This window comes from Nyctibius grandis, chromosome Z, assembly GCF_013368605.1.
Source record: "Nyctibius grandis isolate bNycGra1 chromosome Z, bNycGra1.pri, whole genome shotgun sequence".
Lineage (NCBI taxonomy): Eukaryota > Metazoa > Chordata > Aves > Nyctibiiformes > Nyctibiidae > Nyctibius > Nyctibius grandis.
Genome location: NC_090695.1, coordinates 52875701 through 52902797, shown reverse-complemented (window position 1 = coordinate 52902797; position 27097 = coordinate 52875701). Strand labels below are relative to the sequence as shown.

Here is a 27097-nt window from a genome sequence, read left to right as displayed (position 1 = left end):
AGACTATGAGCTTTGTTATGCTCTTCAGCACTGAAAGTACAATCGACACTGCACCCAAGCTAGTAAGCATTTACTATCTTAACACAGAGACCAAAGAGCAGGAAAGTATTCCTCTGATCACGTCTTGAGTTATACAGAGCATTTGCCAAACAGCTCATGGAAAAGCACTATAAAAGTGCTCTCTGAAGCCTTCATGCCCAAGAGACAGGTGCTCTTCCATCTTCCCCGATCACTCTGAACCGGTGCAGGGCGTCCAGCCCAGTTTCTCACATATGCTCTCAGAACCATAGTGCCACCTCTACCTAGTGCCCTGGATAAAAGGAACTACAAACCACGGAGACAGTCTGTATCAAGATACGGGCAGAGCCAGGAGCTCCTGCAATTTCTGTCACGCGTTTTTCAGCTTGTATGTGAGCATGCCCCCAGCTCTGACTCTTCTGCAGGGAGATTTTGCCCTTCATTCTGGCTTTACTGCAACATCCTCAAGGTATACAGACAGTGTAAATCGTGCAGCACCATTAATACACAAGAGCTGTTAAGTTTAACCCACTACTCTTTGGTTAAGGTATCAAATAAGCTTTATTTCAATTAAATTTACAGCAGCACCCAAAACTTAACTTCCCTCTGTATGTTGCCCAAATTTCCCATGCTGTCAGGACTAGATCTTACTGTGTGTGATTCAGGACTAACACAAACTGTACAGAAATTGTTTTACTGGCTAACTGAAAAAAAACAAAACGATTTTAAATGCTTCACTGAAAACAGTTCGAGTCCCTGCAAGGGCCAGCCCCAGACAACCCGCAAGCCACTCTTACCTCTGTTTCCTTCAGCAGCAGATCCAGCTGTGTGATGTGAGCTTTCACCTGGCTCTCCTTGCTGATGAGGTACTCAATATCTTTTGAAAGCTTCTCCTGTTAAAATAAAAACAGCAAGCTGGCAGAATAAGGGTATCCCACCCAAACTGACAACCAGCACAGGCAGGTCATCCAGCTAGCACTTGGTTATCTAGTTACAAGGACAACAGCCTGCCACCAGTTAGGAAAAGCAGCCCCTCGGAGAACTGCTCGGTGAGCTGTGATGAGTGCGCGGGGACACCAGGCCACTGCTATGAGCAGGACTGGGGGCACAGCCTCTAGGGACAAGAGGTAACAGCCTCAGCTGGCTCATGCCTCCCCAGACACAGGAGCCACCCTCTCTTAGGCTAGGAAAAGTCCTGAGGCTTCAGGACGTTATTAAAACTTACAGAAAAGCCGTGTTAGTTATTAACTCATTTGTAGTAAGATTTGCCAGAAAAATCAGTGGTTCAAAGCATGAACTTACAAGGAGGTAGCAGCAATCATTTTTTTAGTAACAAAGCAATGTTTGCAAGTCCTCCCTGTTGTACTGTGCTTAGCAAATTAACAGCTATGCAACTTCAGAAACATACAAAGTCCCAACAGATAATTCAGATGCAAATTTTTCAGGACTGCTTCTAAAGTATCAGCTAACCCAAGCCACCAGGACACTTATCTTAACATCCAGGGGTAAAAGCTAGATTGCAAAGTATTAACAGCTTAAACCTTCTGCATTGGTCAGTACTGTTGACAGTTCACCGAAATAAAGTGGAAGCACTTCTAAGGGGTTATGCTTCAAGCCTCCTAGAAAATACATAGTTTAGTTTCTCAGACGTGCACTGTGTCACCCCAATACATACATTAACAGATGTTGCACAATAGCATGCCTCGTGACTAGCTCGGTGTCCTCTGCACACGCGTCCTGGCTTCCTGCCAGAGCGAGTTTGCCCTTACACCGGAAGCTCAGTACTCTTCCCCTTCTTAAGGCCAGGTCCAACAATATTTACTTTTACCTTAAGGGTTTTGTAGGCAGTGCTCATGGTTGTTACTCTGTGGTTCGCATGACATCCACCCAGCTTACAAAGATGACAAACGGGCCTTCTGCAGAGCTCACAGTACATGTTTACCCTCTCCATTTCATGTTCTGGACACATCAAAATCTGAAAAAAAAAAAGAAACAGAGCAGAGAGAATGCAGATGTATTTCCAAAAATTGAGGTCCTCAACAAACCGTTAAGACACTCAATCATCCCACAGCAGCGTCTGATTTCATCAGTGGGTATTTTATATTCAGTTTATCTTCCACCTTTTATATTTGCCCACGCCAGTGAAAGCCAGCAGATGAACACACACAGTTTCGCAAGGTTTACAGTGAGTAAACCTGTAGCAATGTCTGTGGACACATCATGTAGCCTTCGAACTGCAACCAACCATTCCGCTAATCCCTGAGGCTGTTTGCATGCCTCAAGCTCCCTACACACTCCTGTTCAGAGTTGTAAATGCAATACGTAATACACCCACCCTGTCAAATTTAACCCTGTCCACGTCAGCATCTCTTGAAACAGCTACAAACTGTTTCTTAAAGCAAGAGTTGACATAATACTGTAATGGTTTAAGTCTAAGCTAGACTCTGATCAGCCACGTAGCCATAGCTCTTGGAGCAAAAAACGAAACGCAGCCACCACCACCAGTCACTGTCATTTTAAAGACAAAAGGCTCCAGTGTTTCAATTTTTCTGTCTGACTCCAATCACATGCTGAGTGCTAATTCCAGCAGCAGCTTAAACACCATTCTGAAAAAGCTGGTGTTCGCTAAAAATGATCTTTCAAAAATTGAACATGTGGAAGTAACTGCTCAAAGAGGGAAAAAAAGCGCTGCTAAACTCCAAGCGCAAGCAACTGATAAAGCCATCTAAAAGGGCGGGTGGGGGGCTAAAACAAAAAATGCTTTGCCTCATTCCAGAACACCGAGAGACAACGTTTGTGTCCGTCTACTCCATGTTGCCAAAGAGCTCTTGAGAAAGCTTTTCAGTTTCACGTGAAGAACAAGACAGCAGTGCGAATAGTCAAGCTTTAAAAGTATCATCTTTTAACATACACACGCAAAAAAAGAACAGGAAAGAGCACAAAAATAGAAAATTATGAGTAGCATTAGTATGGCCACACTAAGCTAAAATCACAGACTATCTCTGAAACCACCTCTCAAGCCCCAAATGTTACCTTAGGCTATGGTGAAAAGGCCAAAGACACCAGTCTCACTAGCGCCTTGGTACATAAAACTGTCATTAAGCAGAATATGGATTAAACTATCCCGTTGGCACTGACTGCAGGATTGGGGGCAGGGGGGGAGAAAACTTTGTGGAAAATCAGCTGTGCAAGCACACACCTCCAAAAACTACAGTCGTGCTGTTAAGTCTGTGGAAGTAAAACCCTCCACAGCAGGGCAGTCACACCTAACAGAAACCACATATTTTTATTCACCTCCTCGTATAAGCAAGAATTACAGCCTGCAAGCTAAAGACAGAAGAGGTCAGCAGATGACCTTGTCTATTTCTCTCAAAATTCAAGAACAATCAGCTCAGTCTGTGCTTCTCCCATCCCCACCACACACGTTACAAAGTGCTCTCCAGTCTGGTTGTAACTTTAAAGTGATGACTGGGAACATTGTTTAGGAGACCAGCAATACTCCATGCATTCAGTTCAGGTCTTAACAATGCAGTGCAACGAAAAATGCACTTTTCTTTCTTTATATTAAGCTCAAACAGTCCTCAAAAAACTCTCTATAAGAGCACAGCAAAGATCAGTTTACTGTTGTTGGGAAGTTTTTCTACGAAGTAGATGTATCTACAGTTGACTTAACTATACTATGTTTTTCTCTTTTTTTTCTTTTTTTAAAACAGTACATCTGTCTTCATGCATAATTTTAAAAAGCTAAATCCCACACATGCGCACACACTTGATACATCAAGGTCAGGATGATCTAAACCACTTCTCCCCCTTTCGCTCTGCTTCAACAGAATTCAACTACTGACTTTTAAACCCAAATTCAGTCTGCATGTAGTGTAACAACATATGGTACCTTTAAGAGTAGACAAGGGCCACAAGATGCCTTTCGTATTTTCAAGTAGCAATACTGCAGCAGCGAGGGTTTAGATAGCACAGAAGTTTTTAAGGAGCTGTACAGCATTCTAGATCAAGAGCTGGAAGACAGCACGCAAACTTTTACCTTACTCACTTATCCAACAAAGGGACATTTCACAAAGACAGCTGTGTGCTAGCGCATTTTGAAGCACATCAAGCACATGCAACAAGCACAACTAAGAACAACTTAGCTGGTGTGAATGCGTTAGACTCAAGAAAAACAGCTTTAAGTGGACTCCCGGATGTCCACTATCTGCCAGCTCAATAACTTTTGAGGCTCAAATTTTTCCAGCCTCAGAAAGAAGGTACACCACCAGTCAAGAGCTTCTTACACATTGCACGTTAATCAAACCTACTTAATTTAAGAAAAATTCATCAGGACTCCTTGTACACCAGCATTTCCGCTATCTGTGGGACCTCCACTGAGGTCACTGGCCACAGGCACACAGCAAGTGCTGGGACATTAAGACCTATTGCTGTCCCTTGTTAGAGACGGCAGCTGTGACAATTCCTCCCATCGTGTAACTTAAATTCAGTAAGACACTGCCATGTTCTGCACCATGCTTAGCAGGAGAAGCAAAGGTGATGGCATTTTGCAATCGCTCTGTTTTGTCTGAAGGCAGAAGCAGCAGCAGTGCATGAAGTAGAAAACCTGCCATTACATTTTCTTGTCTGCTACAGCTAAAAAAATAACAGGGTGTAATAACACCGGAGACCTGAACTCCACCTTTTGCTATTGCTAGATGCAAGGAAGGAGGAAAGAAAGAAGATGCTTTGTGATGGATCACCCTCAGGCACAAAACACCCAAAGGGAATCCGCCTCAAGGGGACGAGGGGGAGGCCAGTTGTGTCGGGTTTTTTAAATTTACTGCACACAGGCATCCTCCTTGACCCGACTTTTGGGGAAAAGCACTGCCACTCTAGATGTTCAAGTTCATTAAGTCTTCCACAAAAAAGAAAAAAAAAAAAAGACCCAAATCACAAACAACATAATCCATTCCCCGAAGTACAAAATCCTTATTTTTAGGGTCCCCTTCAAATATGTTCTCAATGTCCTCTTCAACAACAACCACTTCAGCATGAAGAACAACAAAAGCTTACAGTTCATTCAATAAATAACAGCAACAGTCAATAAAAAATGGTCCTAAAAAGCAACTACCGTTGCACAGATATGTCTGAAGCAACATACGAATGCTGCAACCCAAATTCTCTAAGACACAGTACACTCACCTTGGGTCTCAAGTTGGTGGTTGGTCCTACATATTCATGCTGGGCTTTCACAGTGCCCCAAGGATGGTGTATTTTGAAACATTCGTTGCAATAGCTGGCACTGCAGTCCATGCAGCTCTTTGTGGACTCTTGAGGCGGAGGTTTGCAGAAATCGCACATAATAGCAATGGCTGCCCTGGCTGCCTGCCTGTATCTTTCCACGATCGTTTCCAAAGTAAAGTTGCGAAATAAGCCATTGATGCCACGTTCTCCGAGATCAATATCCCGCTGGCAACCCGGACAAGGAAACAGACTCGATCTAGGAGTCAAAGAATTGCGTTTTCTGCCTGTGTAGACACCAAATCCTGATTTAGGAGGAGCATAAACAGAAGAGGTTTTGATTTTAAAAGGAGAAGCACAGGAATTTACGAACCAATTCCAAACTATCGTATCGCATCGTCCAAACCAGTACAATACCAACTCGTATGCAGTCTGCCAAGCCAAAGAGAATACTTTCGCCATGACAAGGTAGTGCAACGTCTGAGTCCAGGGGACGTTACAAACTGCTGCTCTAAAACTTAATTCTATGTTAAGACTAATTTAGCTGTTCCAATCCTATCTTCTTTCATCTAGTTTTGGATGCACTCAACCCGCAGCCTTTCGAAACACTAAACACAAACCTTCTAGAAACCAGTTGGGTTTAGGCTAACTGGCTGCCCATATAGAGAGCAACAGCTCCCTAACATACTGAAGTGAAAGATGCTTATTCCCAGAGTCAGACTAGTTATTCCCAGACACATACAGCCAACTTTGAGCTCCCTGAAGTTTGCTTTGGCTGAGTCAAACTTATCTGGCTCGTCCCAAGAGGCATCATAAAAAAATAAGGAGGAAAACAAGAGAACTGGATATTAGCAGTATGAAAACTCAGACAAATCATTTAGTCAAAATATGCAGAGGCTGACTTGGCCCTTGCTGAATGGCCTTGATAACGGAGGGCTGCTGAGGAAGCCCGCACACCAAAGGGCATGCTGAGATGGTTATGTCTGAGAGATTCCTTTGCCCTGAACTGGGGAACCAGGGATCTGCACGGTTACACAGGGTATGTCTCTCTCTTTTCATTTCAAAAAGGGGACAGCAGAGAAGCTGCACTCCTACCAAACAGCTACGCCCAAGTCTTCCCTCCTCTCCAAAATAAAGTGGTCAAAGGCTCAGGTAAAGCCGTAAGCCTAAGGAGCCTTTGGAGCCTGTTCAAGGGGATGGCTTAGCTCACATAGACCCAAAACTATTTACAGGGTAGTATTCTTGAGGCTATCAAAGAGGGAGCGCATCCCCGTGTCTCACTCATGAACCCACACGGCACAACTATCAAAAAGCAGTCCTCTATGCATTTCTGAAGCAGGCTAAGCCCCTGTTTAGGCTTCACATGTATCCTCTCAGCTTGCCCTTACAAACAAACAAAAAAATATCCTCTGTAGCTGTACCATGGATTTAAGATGCCCTTGAGAGGGCTGCATGTTGGTATAACTAACAAATTTGTAAATGAAGGTAAGAACTAAAGCTGAATTCATGGTGTTGAAATTGGTTCTTCTTCAGAGAGGGAAATGTGTTCTCATCTGTGTTTAGCCAGTATCTTCCCACCAGAAATGTCAATGCTTCATTTCTTTACGAAGTATCCTTTGATGCTATCCAAAAGACACTTGCCTTGTGCCACTCTCCTCTGGCTGCTTCACCCAGCAATCCAAAACCTCCCTTCCTATCCATGCCCTTTCCAGTGTCTTTAAAAAAAACAAACTAACACTCCCATAAGGAACTGGTTCCTTTAAAAATCTTTGAAATGTGCTCTATGGTAGTTATGCACGACCGTCAGCTAAGAAGCCACAACCAGAGCATGAGTAAGTGTGTACAAGCTGGCAGTCTCAAACTCAGCTGGTCTCATGCTTTTCTGCAGGTTCTGAGCAGAAGAACTAGAATGAATTTATGGAACAGTATGGGTGACACAAGGCACCGGTATACAACTCTCTGGCTATGGGAAGCTGTGATGGTTTTTTTCTTATTTTATTTTTTATTAGTACTTACTTGAAGTGAATTAATTACCCAAACTGCACGTCCTGCAGTACCTGTAACTTGGCATACACAGCAACGCACACATGCAATGCACAGCAACAGCAGTGAAATGCAAACTGTATTTCCAATGTACGCCCCAAGCTAGCACTGCACACAGGAACACAGAGCGATCTTCTACACAGACTTCTACAATTGCCTAAACAAAAAGATGATTTCGCATGCACGGCCATGCAGTCAGCAGCTACAGAAAGGGATCTGGAGTACTTACATTTGCTAAAACTAAGAAAATAATGATACAGTGTCGTATGTACAGGGACTGCCTACAAGCAGTACGCTACAGCAGACAGCAAGCCATGACAAAGCAAGATAACATGAAAAAAAACATGGTGCAGTGGTCAAGTTTAAAAATACGATATGAAATTCGTATCTGGTAGCATGCTTTTGAAGTCTGGCCCAAGCGGCTCAAACGTGGAAGGGGTGTTTGTTTAACTCAAAGGTGAGTTCAGGTGCATCCCCCAATGGAGGCCCTTCGTTCTGCCTGTGGTGGACCGAAACGAGACCGTCATCACGAGCCGTGCTCTGCGAAGACTGGTGACGCTGCTTACGGAAAGCAATCCAGTATCAAGGACATCCTGCGTCATCCCTTTTCACTGACAGCGCTCTAAGAGCCCAGGGTTGGGTTTTTTCCCCGGTTTTAAACCCTGAAGGTTATTTGCTGAGCTTCGTGGTGTGCTCTGTCACCTGAAGACTTAAAGTATGGAAACATTCTCTTTTTGCCTAGCAGGTGTTAAAATATTAACATGCAGTAACAATTAGTCTGCTTTCTGCTTATGGGATTTCTACACTCGTATTTTAAAAAGAAAGCGTTGATGAAGTGATAAGTTACTTGGAGCACTATCTTCCCTACCTGTCTTGTGTTCAGTTTGCTAAAACTGAATTCTGCTTCTATACAAAGAAAACCCCACAAAAAAAAAAAAAAAAAAAAAAAGAGAAGCAAAACCCATGGGTTTTGTAGTCATATTAGATGTGCGGCTCAGAGAAACTTAGGTTCTCCCCATATTCTTTTTCAAAAAAGTCAAACTTCTTCCCTGCTTCCCCCTGGGAAGAAAGTTTGTGGAGAACATCATTGCACAGGTCACAAGAAAGGCAGGAGAGTTCCTGGAAGAACATTTCCCACTGGTGTGGGTAGTGTCTGGACCATTTATTTAAAAAAAGCAGAGCCCACAGGTTTGTGAGCAACACGTAGGTAGAAGGGTCACTAATCAGGACTGAAAACTAAGGTAGAATTCTTCTGCTCTCATCTTCCATCTCAGAACAGCAATTGTAAGAGGTTACTGCACTAGACGTCATCGTGGTACTCCCCATACTTTGCTGTGACGGCTTCCTCAAGACTAACTGCTGCGCCACCCATTAAGGCAAATGCCGGGTACATTACACCAGAGCAGTCAACCTCGCACTCATAAAGGCATTTCATACAGCCTGCGTCGTAAAACCCCACCTTGCCCTTGTCACAGTCGAGGCAGATGCCCAAGCACGATGGCAGGGGAAGGATTCTGCTCACTGGATCCTTGGGGGCAGCAGGTGTCGTGGGGATAAAGAACTTCTTCATGCCTAAAGTGACCAGTGTGAAAGGCTGTGATGAATCAAAGAAGGCATCTTCACTCCCACTGTCATGACCACTGTCTTGTTCATATCTAGAACAGAAAAACAACCACTTGCTTTTGTCAAATTCTTAAGTGGGATCAGTGATGTGAACTGAAGAAAACATTTCTGTAGGACAGGTAACACCACACTATCACCCGCAAAACCTTGTGGGGTAAAAATATACGTAAGTCAGGAGGGAAGATGCACGTAGTAGGTGGAGAACACTCACTTGGGCCACTTCAAACAACTAATAACAGCTAAACACTAATGACGATGAGACCACAGAAGGCTTTACTAAGGAGCAGATGTATCTAAATGCACTAATGCTAGGCAATCATTAACGAACCTACAGGTACAGGAAATCAGTTAACTTGAGAAGTAATTTAGTGAATATGACTAATCATTACAGACAAGATGTATTTAACTTTGTTTACATCATGTTAAATGACACCAGTAAGTATATTCAACATTACTGTTGTCCTATGAGTTTTCCATGCTGCTGCTGTATTACATTGTCTTTAGAATTCACAACACAAAAAGTAGTGGTTTAAGTTTTTGGTTTGGTTTTGTTTTTAAGTGCTCTGACTGGAGGCTTCCCTAAACCCCTGTTACGCAGCTGGTTACCAGGGAAAGTTTGTAGCCAGATTTGTTCAGTCTACATGCTTTTCCCCCTGCTTCTGTCCCCAGGTGAAGACAGACCAAAGACACATACACTCTTCTGTGTAGACAATCCCTAGCTAGGTTTGCATTTTGGGGGTGTTTGGGGGAAGGCTGATGTGTGTCAGCTCAAGTTTTTCAGGTATTTGTGTGGATAAGGAAAAAGAAATCAGGGAATCCAGATCTCATTTCTCACTTTGCAAAAAGGCTCCATCATCTGACTTTAAGCAGCTCAAGACATTCGCATTTTTACACTTTCAGTATGTTATACAGAAGGAAGCCAATACATTTGTCAGATTCCTGAAAGTTAGAGACCCCAGAAGACAGCCTCCCAGCCTGCAGATCCTAGACACAGCCAGGCTTACTACAACTGTAACTGAGAGCTGAAAATCTTTTTGCTGCTTTGTCCACTGTACTTTGGCTTGTGCTCAGTAGCGCTCCAATACTGTATGCAAGTGCATGGCCTGGGATAAGCCAGTGACTTGGAGTCCACCGTGACGCAAGCTGCCACAAAGATACACAGATACGCACAGTGAACGTTGTACCTCTGAATGGCTGCCAAACCTCACATACTAAGGGAATTAAGGCAGAGTCTTACTACTGACAATCAAGCATGGCTTCAATCTTGCAACATATGCTTTTTTCTTTTTTCACCTTCTTGCTTTAACTGACACATGTCGACATCTATAGGTACCTGAGTTCTTTCCCAAGAAGAAAGAAAACAGGACTCTGAATAATAAGAACATGTTTCTACTATTAGGAGGGGATGAATAGGACAACCTGCTTACACCACTTACTTCAAGCCACTTTCCATCGGTTAGGGTCACCTTGTTTGCTAATTGAGACCAGACTCGCTCCTAATTTATTTTTTAAAAAGCCATCTCCTTATATAAAACATGTATTAAGCAAGAGTCTGCAATTTACCTTGGGCTGGTCATGTCATGGGTATTATGGAACAATTTCTGTATCTTGTTGCTAGAAACAACTCCCACTTTCACCAGGTACGAACAGGCTTCCACACGAAAGGCCCAGAAGTGCTTCCCTTTGGCAATCCCAGTGTCACCAATGATGTAATCCAGGGTTGTGTAGCATCCAACCTGCATGCGCTCAGATGCCAGCAGTAGAGGAAATCCAGCCCTGCTTTCCACAGAGGTTCTTCTTGGGTTCAGCAGGAGATGTTCACTGTTGTACCCACATTTGTCATCAAAAAGAAAACTGAAAACTGGAAAACAGTATCCCCAAAAATTTCCTCTTAGTTAAGTATTTGGCATTCTGTGCTTACGAACCACATTTTAAGTCACACTGGCATTAGAGTTTCTCACTTTTAAAGGCTACCAGGAACATCATGCAAGCTAACACAGTCTCAGTATGCTACCTACTTAACCTGTTTATTAACAGTACTTCTAAACATTTATGCAACCTGTAACAGTATAGTGGAAGGCTGGGAGCTACTGGAAACCACCTACAGCTCTTAATACCAACAGACATAGATTCAGCACCTTGTGGACATAAGAAAACCCAATACCTGGAGCTGGAGGTGTATGCAAAATAACTTCTCGGCTCCAAAGGCTACAGATGGACCCTTTACATCCTCGAACTCTAAAGCCGTAGCTGCTGTCGTCATCAAGATCAGATATTACTTTGCTCTTGCTGTAAACTTTGATCTCCTGCCACGTCGCACTCTCCTCTTCTCTGTTAAGCTTACGATACTCAAGAACATACGTATCAGCTGTGTCTGTCTTCCCAGGGCATTCCCAACTGATCAGAGCTTTGTTGTACATTCTGCTCTTCTCTTCATTGATTGCTGGTATTCCTAGACCTGGAATGCCAGAAATTCAGGAGAAAAAAAACTCAAATTTAGATACACGTTCTTTTAGCATTAACCATACAAGCCCTTCCGTTGAGTGGCTATAGCACAGCATCTCTGTGTGTGTGTGTGTGTGTGTGTGTGTGTGTGTGTGTGAAACCTGATTCACTCCGTTAAAGAGTGCAGATAAGGATCGTTCTGTTCACGCACTTAAATAAATCCCTTACTTTCTGGTTTTAATTTGAAAGTTGTATTACTTAATTTTGCTGTCAGATAAAAAACATATAAAAACCTATTCTCTTCTGTCATGCACAAAAAGCTTCTAGGAAGACCTAGTATTACTTAAGTACAATATTTTGGAAGCCAATGTAAACTGGTACTGAATGCGACAGCATCTTAGCTTCTTTATCAAAGCTGAAGCTAGCATTGCTGCCAGGTAATGCACTGTGGATCACAGAGACAGAAGGGACAATGCAAGTCACAAGACTGAGTTCTGCAGCTGCAGCCCTGCCTCTTTCCAGAGAAGCCCTGAAAGCCAAAGCTCGAGAAAGACCTGATGCTCTCGCAATGTACCGTTGGAATGGAAGGACAAGTCATCAAGGATCTCTTCTTGCTTGGCTATGTCCACCACAAAGTTTTCAAAAGTAGTTTCAGCTGCTGGCTTGAAGCTCTTCAGAGACTCAGTCGCTTTTTGGATTCTGAAAGGACAGAAGGAGAGGGATGGCAGAAGAGAGTGGAGGGAATTCACATGCGCCTTCCTTAAACTAAAATGCTAGTTTTTGCTTTAAAAAACGTTCTGTTTTCATGGACTTACTGATGTCTCCCAGGAATCTGTCTCTCTAGACAGCATTCAAATGCAAAATTTGAAGGCCTTCTGTACATCAGTGTAAAGATAACGAACAGGTAATCGTTGGCAGAGCAGTTTGGGGCATTATGTTCAAGGAACAAAATAGGAGTGAAGCGCTAATGGAGAACAACTATTAAGATCAAAGAGTTTAAAGCTAGAAAACTTGCAAATACCCGATACAATCTCTGAGCAAAGGAATGTGTCAGTGAGCTGAATGGACTACCCTTCCACCGCAGTGCTAGTGAACAAGGCTAGGCTGTTGCAGGACAGAGCCCCTCCTGTGTGCCATTTCTTAACGCATACCATAGCATAGTAATCTCTACTGAACGGTACCGGGACCATCTCTGAGCCTCTGCAATACAAGGTATTGCATTCAGTACTTCGTTAGCCGGTGTCAAAAGAATATGACTAACCAGACATCCTGGAACAGTACCTGTATCTTCAACAGAAGATAATTAACATACCTGACATGAAGTTGTTTTGCCGTTTGAACAAAACAAGATGGATCAGTTTCTTTAAGCACTTCTTGAGCATATCCTACAAGGCCATTATTTTCCAGGAGCCCTTGATACTCTTCTGCTTGCGTTTGCAATTTTTCCAGTCTTAAATTCTTAGAAGCTTCAATTGCCCTGAGAGCTGCAGATTTCTTCTCCTCCAGGACATGAAATAATTTCTCAAAACTGTGAGATGCTGCTTCTTTAGCTCTTTCACTGTTGCACTAGGAGGGAACAAAAGACATTTTAGACAGATTCCACAGCACTGTGGCTGCATACAGAAAGATACTTAAGGTTGCTGAAGATATCATAGCAATCTAGTCATCCGTCTGACAGACAAGACTAATGAGCTTTGTTATGCTCTTCAGCACTGAAAGTACAATCGACACTGCACCCAAGCTAGTAAGCATTTACTATCTTAACACAGAGACCAAAGAGCAGGAAAGTATTCCTCTGATCACGTCTTGAGTTATACAGAGCATTTGCCAAACAGCTCATGGAAAAGCACTATAAAAGTGCTCTCTGAAGCCTTCATGCCCAAGAGACAGGTGCTCTTCCATCTTCCCCGATCACTCTGAACCGGTGCAGGGCGTCCAGCCCAGTTTCTCACATATGCTCTCAGAACCATAGTGCCACCTCTACCTAGTGCCCTGGATAAAAGGAACTACAAACCACGGAGACAGTCTGTATCAAGATACGGGCAGAGCCAGGAGCTCCTGCAATTTCTGTCACCGCGTTTTTCAGCTTGTATGTGAGCATGCCCCCAGCTCTGACTCTTCTGCAGGGAGATTTTGCCCTTCATTCTGGCTTTACTGCAACATCCTCAAGGTATACAGACAGTGTAAATCGTGCAGCACCATTAATACACAAGAGCTGTTAAGTTTAACCCACTACTCTTTGGTTAAGGTATCAAATAAGCTTTATTTCAATTAAATTTACAGCAGCACCCAAAACTTAACTTCCCTCTGTATGTTGCCCAAATTTCCCATGCTGTCAGGACTAGATCTTACTGTGTGTGATTCAGGACTAACACAAACTGTACAGAAATTGTTTTACTGGCTAACTGAAAAAAAACAAAACGATTTTAAATGCTTCACTGAAAACAGTTCGAGTCCCTGCAAGGGCCAGCCCCAGACAACCCGCAAGCCACTCTTACCTCTGTTTCCTTCAGCAGCAGATCCAGCTGTGTGATGTGAGCTTTCACCTGGCTCTCCTTGCTGATGAGGTACTCAATATCTTTTGAAAGCTTCTCCTGTTAAAATAAAAACAGCAAGCTGGCAGAATAAGGGTATCCCACCCAAACTGACAACCAGCACAGGCAGGTCATCCAGCTAGCACTTGGTTATCTAGTTACAAGGACAACAGCCTGCCACCAGTTAGGAAAAGCAGCCCCTCGGAGAACTGCTCGGTGAGCTGTGATGAGTGCGCGGGGACACCAGGCCACTGCTATGAGCAGGACTGGGGGCACAGCCTCTAGGGACAAGAGGTAACAGCCTCAGCTGGCTCATGCCTCCCCAGACACAGGAGCCACCCTCTCTTAGGCTAGGAAAAGTCCTGAGGCTTCAGGACGTTATTAAAACTTACAGAAAAGCCGTGTTAGTTATTAACTCATTTGTAGTAAGATTTGCCAGAAAAATCAGTGGTTCAAAGCATGAACTTACAAGGAGGTAGCAGCAATCATTTTTTTAGTAACAAAGCAATGTTTGCAAGTCCTCCCTGTTGTACTGTGCTTAGCAAATTAACAGCTATGCAACTTCAGAAACATACAAAGTCCCAACAGATAATTCAGATGCAAATTTTTCAGGACTGCTTCTAAAGTATCAGCTAACCCAAGCCACCAGGACACTTATCTTAACATCCAGGGGTAAAAGCTAGATTGCAAAGTATTAACAGCTTAAACCTTCTGCATTGGTCAGTACTGTTGACAGTTCACCGAAATAAAGTGGAAGCACTTCTAAGGGGTTATGCTTCAAGCCTCCTAGAAAATACATAGTTTAGTTTCTCAGACGTGCACTGTGTCACCCCAATACATACATTAACAGATGTTGCACAATAGCATGCCTCGTGACTAGCTCGGTGTCCTCTGCACACGCGTCCTGGCTTCCTGCCAGAGCGAGTTTGCCCTTACACCGGAAGCTCAGTACTCTTCCCCTTCTTAAGGCCAGGTCCAACAATATTTACTTTTACCTTAAGGGTTTTGTAGGCAGTGCTCATGGTTGTTACTCTGTGGTTCGCATGACATCCACCCAGCTTACAAAGATGACAAACGGGCCTTCTGCAGAGCTCACAGTACATGTTTACCCTCTCCATTTCATGTTCTGGACACATCAAAATCTGAAAAAAAAAAAGAAACAGAGCAGAGAGAATGCAGATGTATTTCCAAAAATTGAGGTCCTCAACAAACCGTTAAGACACTCAATCATCCCACAGCAGCGTCTGATTTCATCAGTGGGTATTTTATATTCAGTTTATCTTCCACCTTTTATATTTGCCCACGCCAGTGAAAGCCAGCAGATGAACACACACAGTTTCGCAAGGTTTACAGTGAGTAAACCTGTAGCAATGTCTGTGGACACATCATGTAGCCTTCGAACTGCAACCAACCATTCCGCTAATCCCTGAGGCTGTTTGCATGCCTCAAGCTCCCTACACACTCCTGTTCAGAGTTGTAAATGCAATACGTAATACACCCACCCTGTCAAATTTAACCCTGTCCACGTCAGCATCTCTTGAAACAGCTACAAACTGTTTCTTAAAGCAAGAGTTGACATAATACTGTAATGGTTTAAGTCTAAGCTAGACTCTGATCAGCCACGTAGCCATAGCTCTTGGAGCAAAAAACGAAACGCAGCCACCACCACCAGTCACTGTCATTTTAAAGACAAAAGGCTCCAGTGTTTCAATTTTTCTGTCTGACTCCAATCACATGCTGAGTGCTAATTCCAGCAGCAGCTTAAACACCATTCTGAAAAAGCTGGTGTTCGCTAAAAATGATCTTTCAAAAATTGAACATGTGGAAGTAACTGCTCAAAGAGGGAAAAAAAGCGCTGCTAAACTCCAAGCGCAAGCAACTGATAAAGCCATCTAAAAGGGCGGGTGGGGGGCTAAAACAAAAAATGCTTTGCCTCATTCCAGAACACCGAGAGACAACGTTTGTGTCCGTCTACTCCATGTTGCCAAAGAGCTCTTGAGAAAGCTTTTCAGTTTCACGTGAAGAACAAGACAGCAGTGCGAATAGTCAAGCTTTAAAAGTATCATCTTTTAACATACACACGCAAAAAAAGAACAGGAAAGAGCACAAAAATAGAAAATTATGAGTAGCATTAGTATGGCCACACTAAGCTAAAATCACAGACTATCTCTGAAACCACCTCTCAAGCCCCAAATGTTACCTTAGGCTATGGTGAAAAGGCCAAAGACACCAGTCTCACTAGCGCCTTGGTACATAAAACTGTCATTAAGCAGAATATGGATTAAACTATCCCGTTGGCACTGACTGCAGGATTGGGGGCAGGGGGGGAGAAAACTTTGTGGAAAATCAGCTGTGCAAGCACACACCTCCAAAAACTACAGTCGTGCTGTTAAGTCTGTGGAAGTAAAACCCTCCACAGCAGGGCAGTCACACCTAACAGAAACCACATATTTTTATTCACCTCCTCGTATAAGCAAGAATTACAGCCTGCAAGCTAAAGACAGAAGAGGTCAGCAGATGACCTTGTCTATTTCTCTCAAAATTCAAGAACAATCAGCTCAGTCTGTGCTTCTCCCATCCCCACCACACACGTTACAAAGTGCTCTCCAGTCTGGTTGTAACTTTAAAGTGATGACTGGGAACATTGTTTAGGAGACCAGCAATACTCCATGCATTCAGTTCAGGTCTTAACAATGCAGTGCAACGAAAAATGCACTTTTCTTTCTTATATTAAGCTCAAACAGTCCTCAAAAAACTCTCTATAAGAGCACAGCAAAGATCAGTTTACTGTTGTTGGGAAGTTTTTCTACGAAGTAGATGTATCTACAGTTGACTTAACTATACTATGTTTTTCTCTTTTTTTTCTTTTTTTAAAACAGTACATCTGTCTTCATGCATAATTTTAAAAAGCTAAATCCCACACATGCGCACACACTTGATACATCAAGGTCAGGATGATCTAAACCACTTCTCCCCCTTTCGCTCTGCTTCAACAGAATTCAACTACTGACTTTTAAACCCAAATTCAGTCTGCATGTAGTGTAACAACATATGGTACCTTTAAGAGTAGACAAGGGCCACAAGATGCCTTTCGTATTTTCAAGTAGCAATACTGCAGCAGCGAGGGTTTAGATAGCACAGAAGTTTTTAAGGAGCTGTACAGCATTCTAGATCAAGAGCTGGAAGACAGCACGCAAACTTTTACCTTACTCACTTATCCAACAAAGGGACATTTCACAAAGACAGCTGTGTGCTAGCGCATTTTGAAGCACATCAAGCACATGCAACAAGCACAACTAAGAACAACTTAGCTGGTGTGAATGCGTTAGACTCAAGAAAAACAGCTTTAAGTGGACTCCCGGATGTCCACTATCTGCCAGCTCAATAACTTTTGAGGCTCAAATTTTTCCAGCCTCAGAAAGAAGGTACACCACCAGTCAAGAGCTTCTTACACATTGCACGTTAATCAAACCTACTTAATTTAAGAAAAATTCATCAGGACTCCTTGTACACCAGCATTTCCGCTATCTGTGGGACCTCCACTGAGGTCACTGGCCACAGGCACACAGCAAGTGCTGGGACATTAAGACCTATTGCTGTCCCTTGTTAGAGACGGCAGCTGTGACAATTCCTCCCATCGTGTAACTTAAATTCAGTAAGACACTGCCATGTTCTGCACCATGCTTAGCAGGAGAAGCAAAGGTGATGGCATTTTGCAATCGCTCTGTTTTGTCTGAAGGCAGAAGCAGCAGCAGTGCATGAAGTAGAAAACCTGCCATTACATTTTCTTGTCTGCTACAGCTAAAAAAATAACAGGGTGTAATAACACCGGAGACCTGAACTCCACCTTTTGCTATTGCTAGATGCAAGGAAGGAGGAAAGAAAGAAGATGCTTTGTGATGGATCACCCTCAGGCACAAAACACCCAAAGGGAATCCGCCTCAAGGGGACGAGGGGGAGGCCAGTTGTGTCGGGTTTTTTAAATTTACTGCACACAGGCATCCTCCTTGACCCGACTTTTGGGGAAAAGCACTGCCACTCTAGATGTTCAAGTTCATTAAGTCTTCCACAAAAAAGAAAAAAAAAAAAGACCCAAATCACAAACAACATAATCCATTCCCCGAAGTACAAAATCCTTATTTTTAGGGTCCCCTTCAAATATGTTCTCAATGTCCTCTTCAACAACAACCACTTCAGCATGAAGAACAACAAAAGCTTACAGTTCATTCAATAAATAACAGCAACAGTCAATAAAGAAAAAATGGTCCTAAAAAGCAACTACCGTTGCACAGATATGTCTGAAGCAACATACGAATGCTGCAACCCAAATTCTCTAAGACACAGTACACTCACCTTGGGTCTCAAGTTGGTGGTTGGTCCTACATATTCATGCTGGGCTTTCACAGTGCCCCAAGGATGGTGTATTTTGAAACATTCGTTGCAATAGCTGGCACTGCAGTCCATGCAGCTCTTTGTGGACTCTTGAGGCGGAGGTTTGCAGAAATCGCACATAATAGCAATGGCTGCCCTGGCTGCCTGCCTGTATCTTTCCACGATCGTTTCCAAAGTAAAGTTGCGAAATAAGCCATTGATGCCACGTTCTCCGAGATCAATATCCCGCTGGCAACCCGGACAAGGAAACAGACTCGATCTAGGAGTCAAAGAATTGCGTTTTCTGCCTGTGTAGACACCAAATCCTGATTTAGGAGGAGCATAAACAGAAGAGGTTTTGATTTTAAAAGGAGAAGCACAGGAATTTACGAACCAATTCCAAACTATCGTATCGCATCGTCCAAACCAGTACAATACCAACTCGTATGCAGTCTGCCAAGCCAAAGAGAATACTTTCGCCATGACAAGGTAGTGCAACGTCTGAGTCCAGGGGACGTTACAAACTGCTGCTCTAAAACTTAATTCTATGTTAAGACTAATTTAGCTGTTCCAATCCTATCTTCTTTCATCTAGTTTTGGATGCACTCAACCCGCAGCCTTTTGAAACACTAAACACAAACCTTCCAGAAACCTGTTGGGTTTAGGCTAACTGGCTGCCCATATAGAGAGCAACAGCTCCCTAACATACTGAAGTGAAAGATGCTTATTCCCAGAGTCAGACTAGTTATTCCCAGACACATACAGCCAACTTTGAGCTCCCCGAAGTTTGCTTTGGCTGAGTCAAACTTATCTGGCTCGTCCCAAGAGGCATCATAAAAAAATAAGGAGGAAAACAAGAGAACTGGATATTAGCAGTATGAAAACTCAGACAAATCATTTAGTCAAAATATGCAGAGGCTGACTTGGCCCTTGCTGAATGGCCTTGATAACGGAGGGCTGCTGAGGAAGCCCCGCACACCAAAGGGCATGCTGAGATGGTTATGTCTGAGAGATTCCTTTGCCCTGAACTGGGGAACCAGGGATCTGCACGGTTACACAGGGTATGTCTCTCTCTTTTCATTTCAAAAAGGGGACAGCAGAGAAGCTGCACTCCTACCAAACAGCTACGCCCAAGTCTTCCCTCCTCTCCAAAATAAAGTGGTCAAAGGCTCAGGTAAAGCCGTAAGCCTAAGGAGCCTTTGGAGCCTGTTCAAGGGGATGGCTCACATAGACCCAAAACTATTTACAGGGTAGTATTCTTGAGGCTATCAAAGAGGGAGCGCATCCCCGTGTCTCACTCATGAACCCACACGGCACAACTATCAAAAAGCAGTCCTCTATGCATTTCTGAAGCAGGCTAAGCCCCTGTTTAGGCTTCACATGTATCCTCTCAGCTTACCCTTACAAACAAACAAAAAAATATCCTCTGTAGCTGTACCATGGATTTAAGATGCCCTTGAGAGGGCTGCATGTTGGTATAACTAACAAATTTGTAAATGAAGGTAAGAACTAAAGCTGAATTCATGGTGTTGAAATTGGTTCTTCTTCAGAGAGGGAAATTTGTTCTCATCTGTGTTTAGCCAGTATCTTCCCACCAGAAATGTCAATGCTTCATTTCTTTACGAAGTGTCCTTTGATGCTATCCAAAAGACACTTGCCTTGTGCCACTCTCCTCCGGCTGCTTCACCCAGCAATCCAAAACCTCCCTTCCTATCCATGCCCTTTCCAGTGTCTTTAAAAAAAACAAACTAACACTCCCATAAGGAACTGGTTCCTTTAAAAATCTTTGAAATGTGCTCTATGGTAGTTATGCACGACCGTCAGCTAAGAAGCCACAACCAGAGCATGAGTAAGTGTGTACAAGCTGGCAGTCTCAAACTCAGCTGGTCTCATGCTTTTCTGCAGGTTCTGAGCAGAAGAACTAGAATGAATTTACGGAACAGTATGGGTGACACAAGGCACCGGTATACAACTCTCTGGCTATGGGAAGCTGTGATGGTTTTTTTTCTTATTTTATTTTTTATTAGTACTTACTTGAAGTGAATTAATTACCCAAACTGCACGTCCTGCAGTACCTGTAACTTGGCATACACAGCAACGCACACATGCAATGCACAGCAACAGCAGTGAAATGCAAACTGTATTTCCAATGTACGCCCCAAGCTAGCACTGCACACAGGAACACAGAGCGATCTTCTACACAGACTTCTACAATTGCCTAAACAAAAAGATGATTTCGCATGCACGGCCATGCAGTCAGCAGCTACAGAAAGGGATCTGGAGTACTTACATTTGCTAAAACTAAGAAAATAATGATACAGTGTCGTATGTACAGGGACTGCCTACAAGCAGTACGCTACAGCAGACAGCAAGCCATGACAAAGCAAGATAACATGAAAAAAAACATGGTGCAGTGGTCAAGTTTAAAAATACGATATGAAATTCGTATCTGGTAGCATGCTTTTGAAGTCTGGCCCAAGCGGCTCAAACGTGGAAGGGGTGTTTGTTTAACTCAAAGGTGAGTTCAGGTGCATCCCCCAATGGAAGCCCTTCGTTCTGCCTGTGGTGGACCGAAACGAGACCGTCATCACGAGCCGTGCTCTGCGAAGACTGGTGACGCTGCTTACGGAAAGCAATCCAGTATCAAGGACATCCTGCGTCATCCCTTTTCACTGACAGCGCTCTAGAGCCCAGGGTTGGGTTTTTTCCCCGGTTTTAAACCCTGAAGGTTATTTGCTGAGCTTCGTGGTGTGCTCTGTCACCTGAAGACTTAAAGTATGGAAACATTCTCTTTTTGCCTAGCAGGTGTTAAAATATTAACATGCAGTAACAATTAGTCCTGCTTTCTGCTTATGGGATTTCTACACTCGTATTTTAAAAGAAAGCGTTGATGAAGTGATAAGTTACTTGGAGCACTATCTTCCCTACCTGTCTTGTGTTCAGTTTGCTAAAACTGAATTCTGCTTCTATACAAAGAAAACCCCACAAAAAAAAAAAAAAAAAAAAAGAGAAGCAAAACCCATGGGTTTTGTAGTCATATTAGATGTGCGGCTCAGAGAAACTTAGGTTCTCCCCACATTCTTTTTCACACTTTGCCAATGCAGCTTACACAAACCAGTATGTATTTTGTGAGATATTAGGAATCATCACAAGAAATTTTCCACTGTCGCTTGTGAACAGACTGCTCCACTTGCAATGAATAGCTCAATCAATAACTAAAACATTAGCACAACATACGCTCATGCTCAGACTCTAAACTCACAAATACTAGGATACAGATTGCAAAGACTCAAGTCAAAGAGCAATCTTAAGTATGTCTTCTAAAGACAATGTTTAAATGTCCTCTTCCCAAGGAGAGGTACCAACACCTAAAATGTTGAAAAGCCCAACCTGCAGCTGATGGTTTGCAAAGGGATGAGACATCTTAAAGATAAAACTGTGCTTTCCAAGTAAACAGTATCACCAGAATTCTATGGTTATGGAAGACATGGAAGTTAAATGTGTGAGAGTTTAAAAAAAATAAAGATTTTAAAAGTCAACTGGATTCTCATAGAAGTTTTTAAAAATATATAAACGTAGATTGCCACCCCCCCCCAAACTCAGTTAATGCTTTTGCACAGATTTTTAGGAAGAAAGAAAAGAAAAAACGTGTGCGAAGTCAGTAGCTGCGGAATATTATTTTCAGATACTTTAATCTTCCCCAAATCAAGAGTGCTTTCTGCAAAAAGAACAGATAAGGCCAGCTTTCCAAGAGCTCTGACAGTGTCCTACGGTATCTTTGTTTTATGACACTTTTCAGTCTTGAACTGAGGCAATTCAAACTTCCGCTTCCGATTAGCTGCTTTGTCCTCCACTGAGTGTGAAAATCAGCTTTGTGTTTAGCTCAGTTCACGTCTTTCCTGAAGGGCAAAGTATTTCTATGGATTGCTCATGTGCCTGCCAGTATTACGGCAACATGGAGCTTTCCGGGTTTTTTTTCCGTTTTTGACAGAGCATCACATAAAAAAAACCCAGAATATTTATGTTAACAAGCCCACACAGTGGCTGAGATAGCATCATAGAATTGTTTTGGTTAGAAAAGGCCTTTAAGGTTATTGAGTCCAACTATTAACCCAGCACTGCCAAGTCCACCACTAAACCACATCCCTAAGCACGACATCTACACAGCTTTTAAATGCCTCCAGCGATGGCAACTCCACCACTTCCCTGGGCAGCATGTTCCAGGGCGTAGACTAGCTCAGTTCTGGAAATTAGATGTACTTAAAACACAGACACTGGCTGTCCTTCAGCTGACTTGTCTCACTAAGCACACCAAACATTACAAGTGTATCAATTTAAAACTAGTTTTCCTCATATATTCATGTGCCGTGCTAAACTGCAAGATCCAGAACTACCTGCTCAGATGAACATGCTGTATCAAATTAAGTGGGTTCAGATACAACGCAGGATCCGTATTACCTTCCATTTAAAAGCGATGGCCAACCATGACCTCTAAATGTTACAAAGATCAATCTAATACCTATACTTCACAACCAGTAAGACAGCAGTTTTACTGAAATTTGACCATGTAAATTCTTAAAAATTAAAAAGCAAGGGGTGTGGGGGGGTGACTGTTGGGGTTTTGTTTTAAAGGGAAGAAAGAACGTGCGTTTTTGCACCCGTCAATGTGTGTTCAGTCATGCATACATACAAGAAAAAAAATATAACCCAACCTGTAACTGAATTCCAGACCAGTTGACCTTTAAGTCAGTGTTAAACAGAATGAAAAGCTTTTCTGATAGAAGTCCGTTGCTGTACCTTTGCTCACTGCAAAAGCCATTTTGTGGACTTGACCACTGACAAAAAGCTATACGCTAACCAGCAATATTTAACTCGATATCTAAATGCTGGACTATCTCTAGCCAATACAAGAAGTGAAGTATTTCTACCTCTCCACCCAAAAGACCTCCTCTGTGAGGCTGCGAACAATGAACAGAAAGCTGTTTAGAAATCAAAAAATGAGATATACCATTGGTTTACAATGGTTCAAATGAAAAGCATCAACTGTTTTCTCTCCTGTGGCTGTTAAAACTACTTCAGGGCTGAAAGGCAAGAACGTCTAATTTCCTAGCACATGAAACAACTGTAGTATTTAAGCAGAACAGAAAAAGGGAGAAAGAAGAGATTTGGCGGGGGGGGGGCAGTGCAGGGAGTTTCAAACATTCAGTTTCTGCATCATCCATCAGTGCTGCACAAGTGTCAACATAAACAAATTAAACGCTTTACTCTAATTACACCAACACTGTAATTACACTAACATTACAGAATATGGATTAGCAATAAGAAATACCCTTTATTTTCATTTTATATGCAACACAATCTTTTTTAATCAAAAATTATTTTACATACAACATGAACAGTGGGAATTTTTTAAACCAACACATTAGATTTTAAGAGGCACATGCACTCCATTTCAAATGAAAAATAGGTAGTTCTACCAGTTCCAGCCTTTTTACATTAAGATAAATTGTATTTGCAAATGCAAGCTGTGTGGGCACAACAAATACAGAACGTGGACCAGTTCCTTCTCGCATCTCAAGAATTTAAACGCTAGAATAATTTTAAATAGATGATATTCCACATGGAGATAGCAGGAATTCCTTAAGTAAAAAAAAAGAAAAAACCCACGGCAGGAGGAAGGTGTCGTATACATTTTTGAATATAACAATAATGTCTTGACACTGACGTGCCCTGCACAAGCCTACCGGAAATTCCAGTGATTTTTTGCTATACATGTGAGGCCCCACTTTGGATGTTTTCTTGTACATTTTCTCTCTTATGGAGCTGTTTTATTACAAATTCCCCTAAGGATCACAAAACGAATGAAGCAAGGCAAGGCACAGTACGGGTACTTCAGATGCAAGACAAGAATTGTACAAATATAAGTTGCAAGCTGGTTGAGCATTAATGGTACCAAACGTCTGGGAGCAAATCTCACACCCCACATAGCAGTGGAGCTATAATGCCTGTAACATTAGAAGCAAAGACAGTATAACCTGAATGTCCAAATGTATTCTTTCAAGCTCCCATTTCCATATGCTTTTCATTTTGCAAATTCGAACTGTCTGAGATGATAAATTTTCCTGTGATGTTCATCTGCCCAATGCTCTTTGGGGGGGAAGCCCATTATTTCCAATTCTCCACACTATCTTGCTACTCATCAAACAGGTATGAAGTCTTTAGGAAAGCATTCATCTCCCTCTACTAGCAGGACAGATGACGAGATAACACACATAACTTCCCATCAGTTTGCTGGGATGGTGGCAGACTACTGTGGATTTGAAGACTGCAACCCCTGCAACAACTTGTGTGCATATATCTCAGGGTGGCAGGAGTACCAAGAATGGGTCTTTCTTGCCCTGTCATTATGGGCACAATGAAGTAGTAATGCTCAGCCTTGCGAGAAAGGGCCACCAACAACCATGGCAGCCCTGCGAACTGAACTCTGCAAATCTAGCAGTAATTAAATGTCAGGTTCCCAAGGGAGCCGTGCCTCCTCCGTGCACAGGGCAAACTGTGCCACAGCACCGCGTGCGGGCCGTGTCATGCTAAATCACTATTTCTAGTGCCCGATGGAGAGCAAGCTGGAGAGCAGCTTTTGATGGGAGAGTAAGGATTACCTCCTCGCTTACGCTGCTGAAGGCGGCATGGTGGGGCTCTGCTCCCCACCCACAGCCTGTCCGATGCTCCCACACTTTGCAAGCCACAGTTTTCACAGGGAGCTCAGGTCGCCCACGCTGCGTCCACCCCTCCCCAGGCACCCAACCTAGGGCTCCAATGTCCACGTTGTAAAAACATAAAGTGGACAGCTGCAGCAAAACCAGGTGACTGCTTCAGTCCATGTATACATTGCCATGCCAGAACATCATGCTTACCGAGGAAAAAGGGGAATAGACTCGGATTTGGGAGAAGGCAGTCACCGGTGGGCTCTCTTCATTCAAACTTCACGTAACACTGCAGTTAGAGAGGGCTGATAAAGCAGCTGAGGTGTATGTATGCAGAGCTAAACAGTGACTTTGGGGCTGTGCACCCCATGTCCAGAAAACAGGGCTGTAACAAAGATAAGTAGCCATTTGGCTTGGGGATTTCCTCAAATCATGCGAGCCTCAACCTGCCAAGCTACAGCAAACACAGCAAACACTTATCAATCAATCAGATTTGAAAGAGTACCAGTACTAACAACTCAGGAGTTGTTTAAAAGAAGTGGGTGAAATAAAACATTTGAACTTCGAAAACTGGGAAGGATGAATGTTAGTAACATACGAAATGCAAGATAGAGCTTTAGGGTTTGACTTGGGGGTGACTCTTCCAGAGCACCGCAGAGTGTGGTTTTGAAGTGGATAATTATGTCAGAAGGAAGCCTAAAAGCCAAGATTAGATTTCTTTCGATAAGTATAACACGTACAAAGTACTTAAGGACGTTTCTGTGTAAAAGCAGATCAACTCATCCGTGGATTACACAGATGGCTGTAACAATCCTCCTAGTGTGACATCACAAAGAGCATGAGGAGTCCTACAGCTAAGCGCTCCTTAAAGCTTTGAGCAGACCACACTGAAAGAGACTGTTAACACAGCCTTCTTAAAGTCATCTGTCCTCCAATTCTGCAACCATGCAATGATCACCATCTATGGAAAATTATTTATTGTAAGCATAATGAAATGGGTAGGACAAAACTATCATTTGCAAAGTCTGCAGAGGCCCAGAAGGAAGTCGGAACTACCGCATTTAGGCTGGTCGAAACCTGAGAGAACCACCTCAACAGTACTACTGACAGGCAGTAAAGCTGGTGAAACCCACATCGCGACGCTATTGCACATGACACTATTGCATCTCAATGTAACTGAAATACAGGAATAAGCAAACACAATGGTTACAAAGATTTACAGGATGCCACAAAGACAAACCTATTATATATGAAATGAAGTGCTTTGTCCTTAAAAATATTCCCATTGTTCTTGCCACAGAATGCACAAGACTTGCGCTATCCCTAAGTCATCTCTTTAACTGCGTCAGGAGTAGTGGGAAGATATTTTACCAATGCAGATACCATTCAGCTCAGGTCAGTCTAATACATAAAATTAGGAAAACGCACAAAAATTCTGATACGTACCTGATCTACTAATCCTGTCAATTCTATCCATGCTAGAAGAAGAGATTTTAATTCGAGGGCTACTCTGGTTAGAGGATTCGGAGCCCCCATCAGCAAAAGAGTCTTCAAATGCAAAGAGTATTTCTTTCACACATTTGTGACAGACATTGTGCTGGCAAGGAAGGATCAGTGGCTGGGTAAATAATTCCTTGCATGCTGGGCAGATGAGCTCTTTTTCGATACTCTTAATGGTAACCTTCATGACAGAAAGAGGGGAAAAACAAGTGTAAGCGCAGAAAACATGAGCCAGCAAGACTTACTGCACAGCTGTATGTCTCTATGTCACCAAACCCCAGCTCGGTAGAATAGCCGCACACAGTTTTAGCTGGTTTGAGGCGCTCCTCTGGGTTAACACTGCAAACAAATCTCAATTAACATTTATGAAAGCACTGACAACACTCATTTCAACTGAAATGAACACGGCCACCAGGCAAACTCGGTTCATCTTTAGGTCATGCCTGCATTGCAGGGGAGGAGAGGAGGGGAGTAGTCTTAATTCCACCTAAGGACCTAGTGAAACGAAAGCAACCATACTTCTTAACAATAGGAATCCATACGTTTAACTCAGCTTGCCTCCTCGCTTTTCAAGAAGGGGAGGGGGGAAAAAAAAGGAATTAAGTGTCAGACTGGTTAAACAACAGGCTTTCCTGT

At 43.0% G+C, this 27097-nt stretch overlaps 1 protein-coding gene and 1 pseudogene across 1 annotated transcript; both read right to left on the bottom strand.

Moving 5' to 3' along the window:
• Positions 1 to 5455, bottom strand: part of LOC137676849 (E3 ubiquitin-protein ligase TRIM36-like) — an 18211-nt pseudogene extending 12756 nt beyond the window's left edge.
• A 3090-nt stretch (positions 5456 to 8545) lies between these two features.
• Positions 8546 to 26503, bottom strand: LOC137676851 (E3 ubiquitin-protein ligase TRIM36-like). Its single transcript, XM_068423918.1, has 9 exons — positions 26408 to 26503; positions 18240 to 18583; positions 14882 to 15028; positions 13851 to 13946; positions 12665 to 12918; positions 11927 to 12051; positions 11072 to 11365; positions 10471 to 10768; positions 8546 to 8939 (listed from the first exon to the last, which is right to left on the bottom strand). The coding sequence occupies exons 1-9, from the start codon at positions 26436 to 26438 to the stop codon at positions 8585 to 8587; spliced, it is 1944 nt and encodes a 647-aa protein (XP_068280019.1). The 5' UTR covers positions 26439 to 26503; the 3' UTR covers positions 8546 to 8584.
• Positions 26504 to 27097: the final 594 nt, after the last annotated feature.

What these genes read in the sequence shown, in the direction of transcription:
- LOC137676851 (XM_068423918.1), bottom strand. Translation starts at nt 26,438, where the DNA reads ATGGATAGAATTGACAGGATTAGTAGATCAG. An exon ending in CTGCCTACAAAACCCTTAAG is followed by an intron (nt 13,947 to 14,881) that starts GTAAAAGTAAAT and finishes TTATTTTAACAG; the next exon opens with GAGAAGCTTTCAAAAGATAT. An exon ending in CATGACATGACCAGCCCAAG is followed by an intron (nt 8,940 to 10,470) that starts GTAAATTGCAGA and finishes TTTCTGTTCTAG; the next exon opens with ATATGAACAAGACAGTGGTC.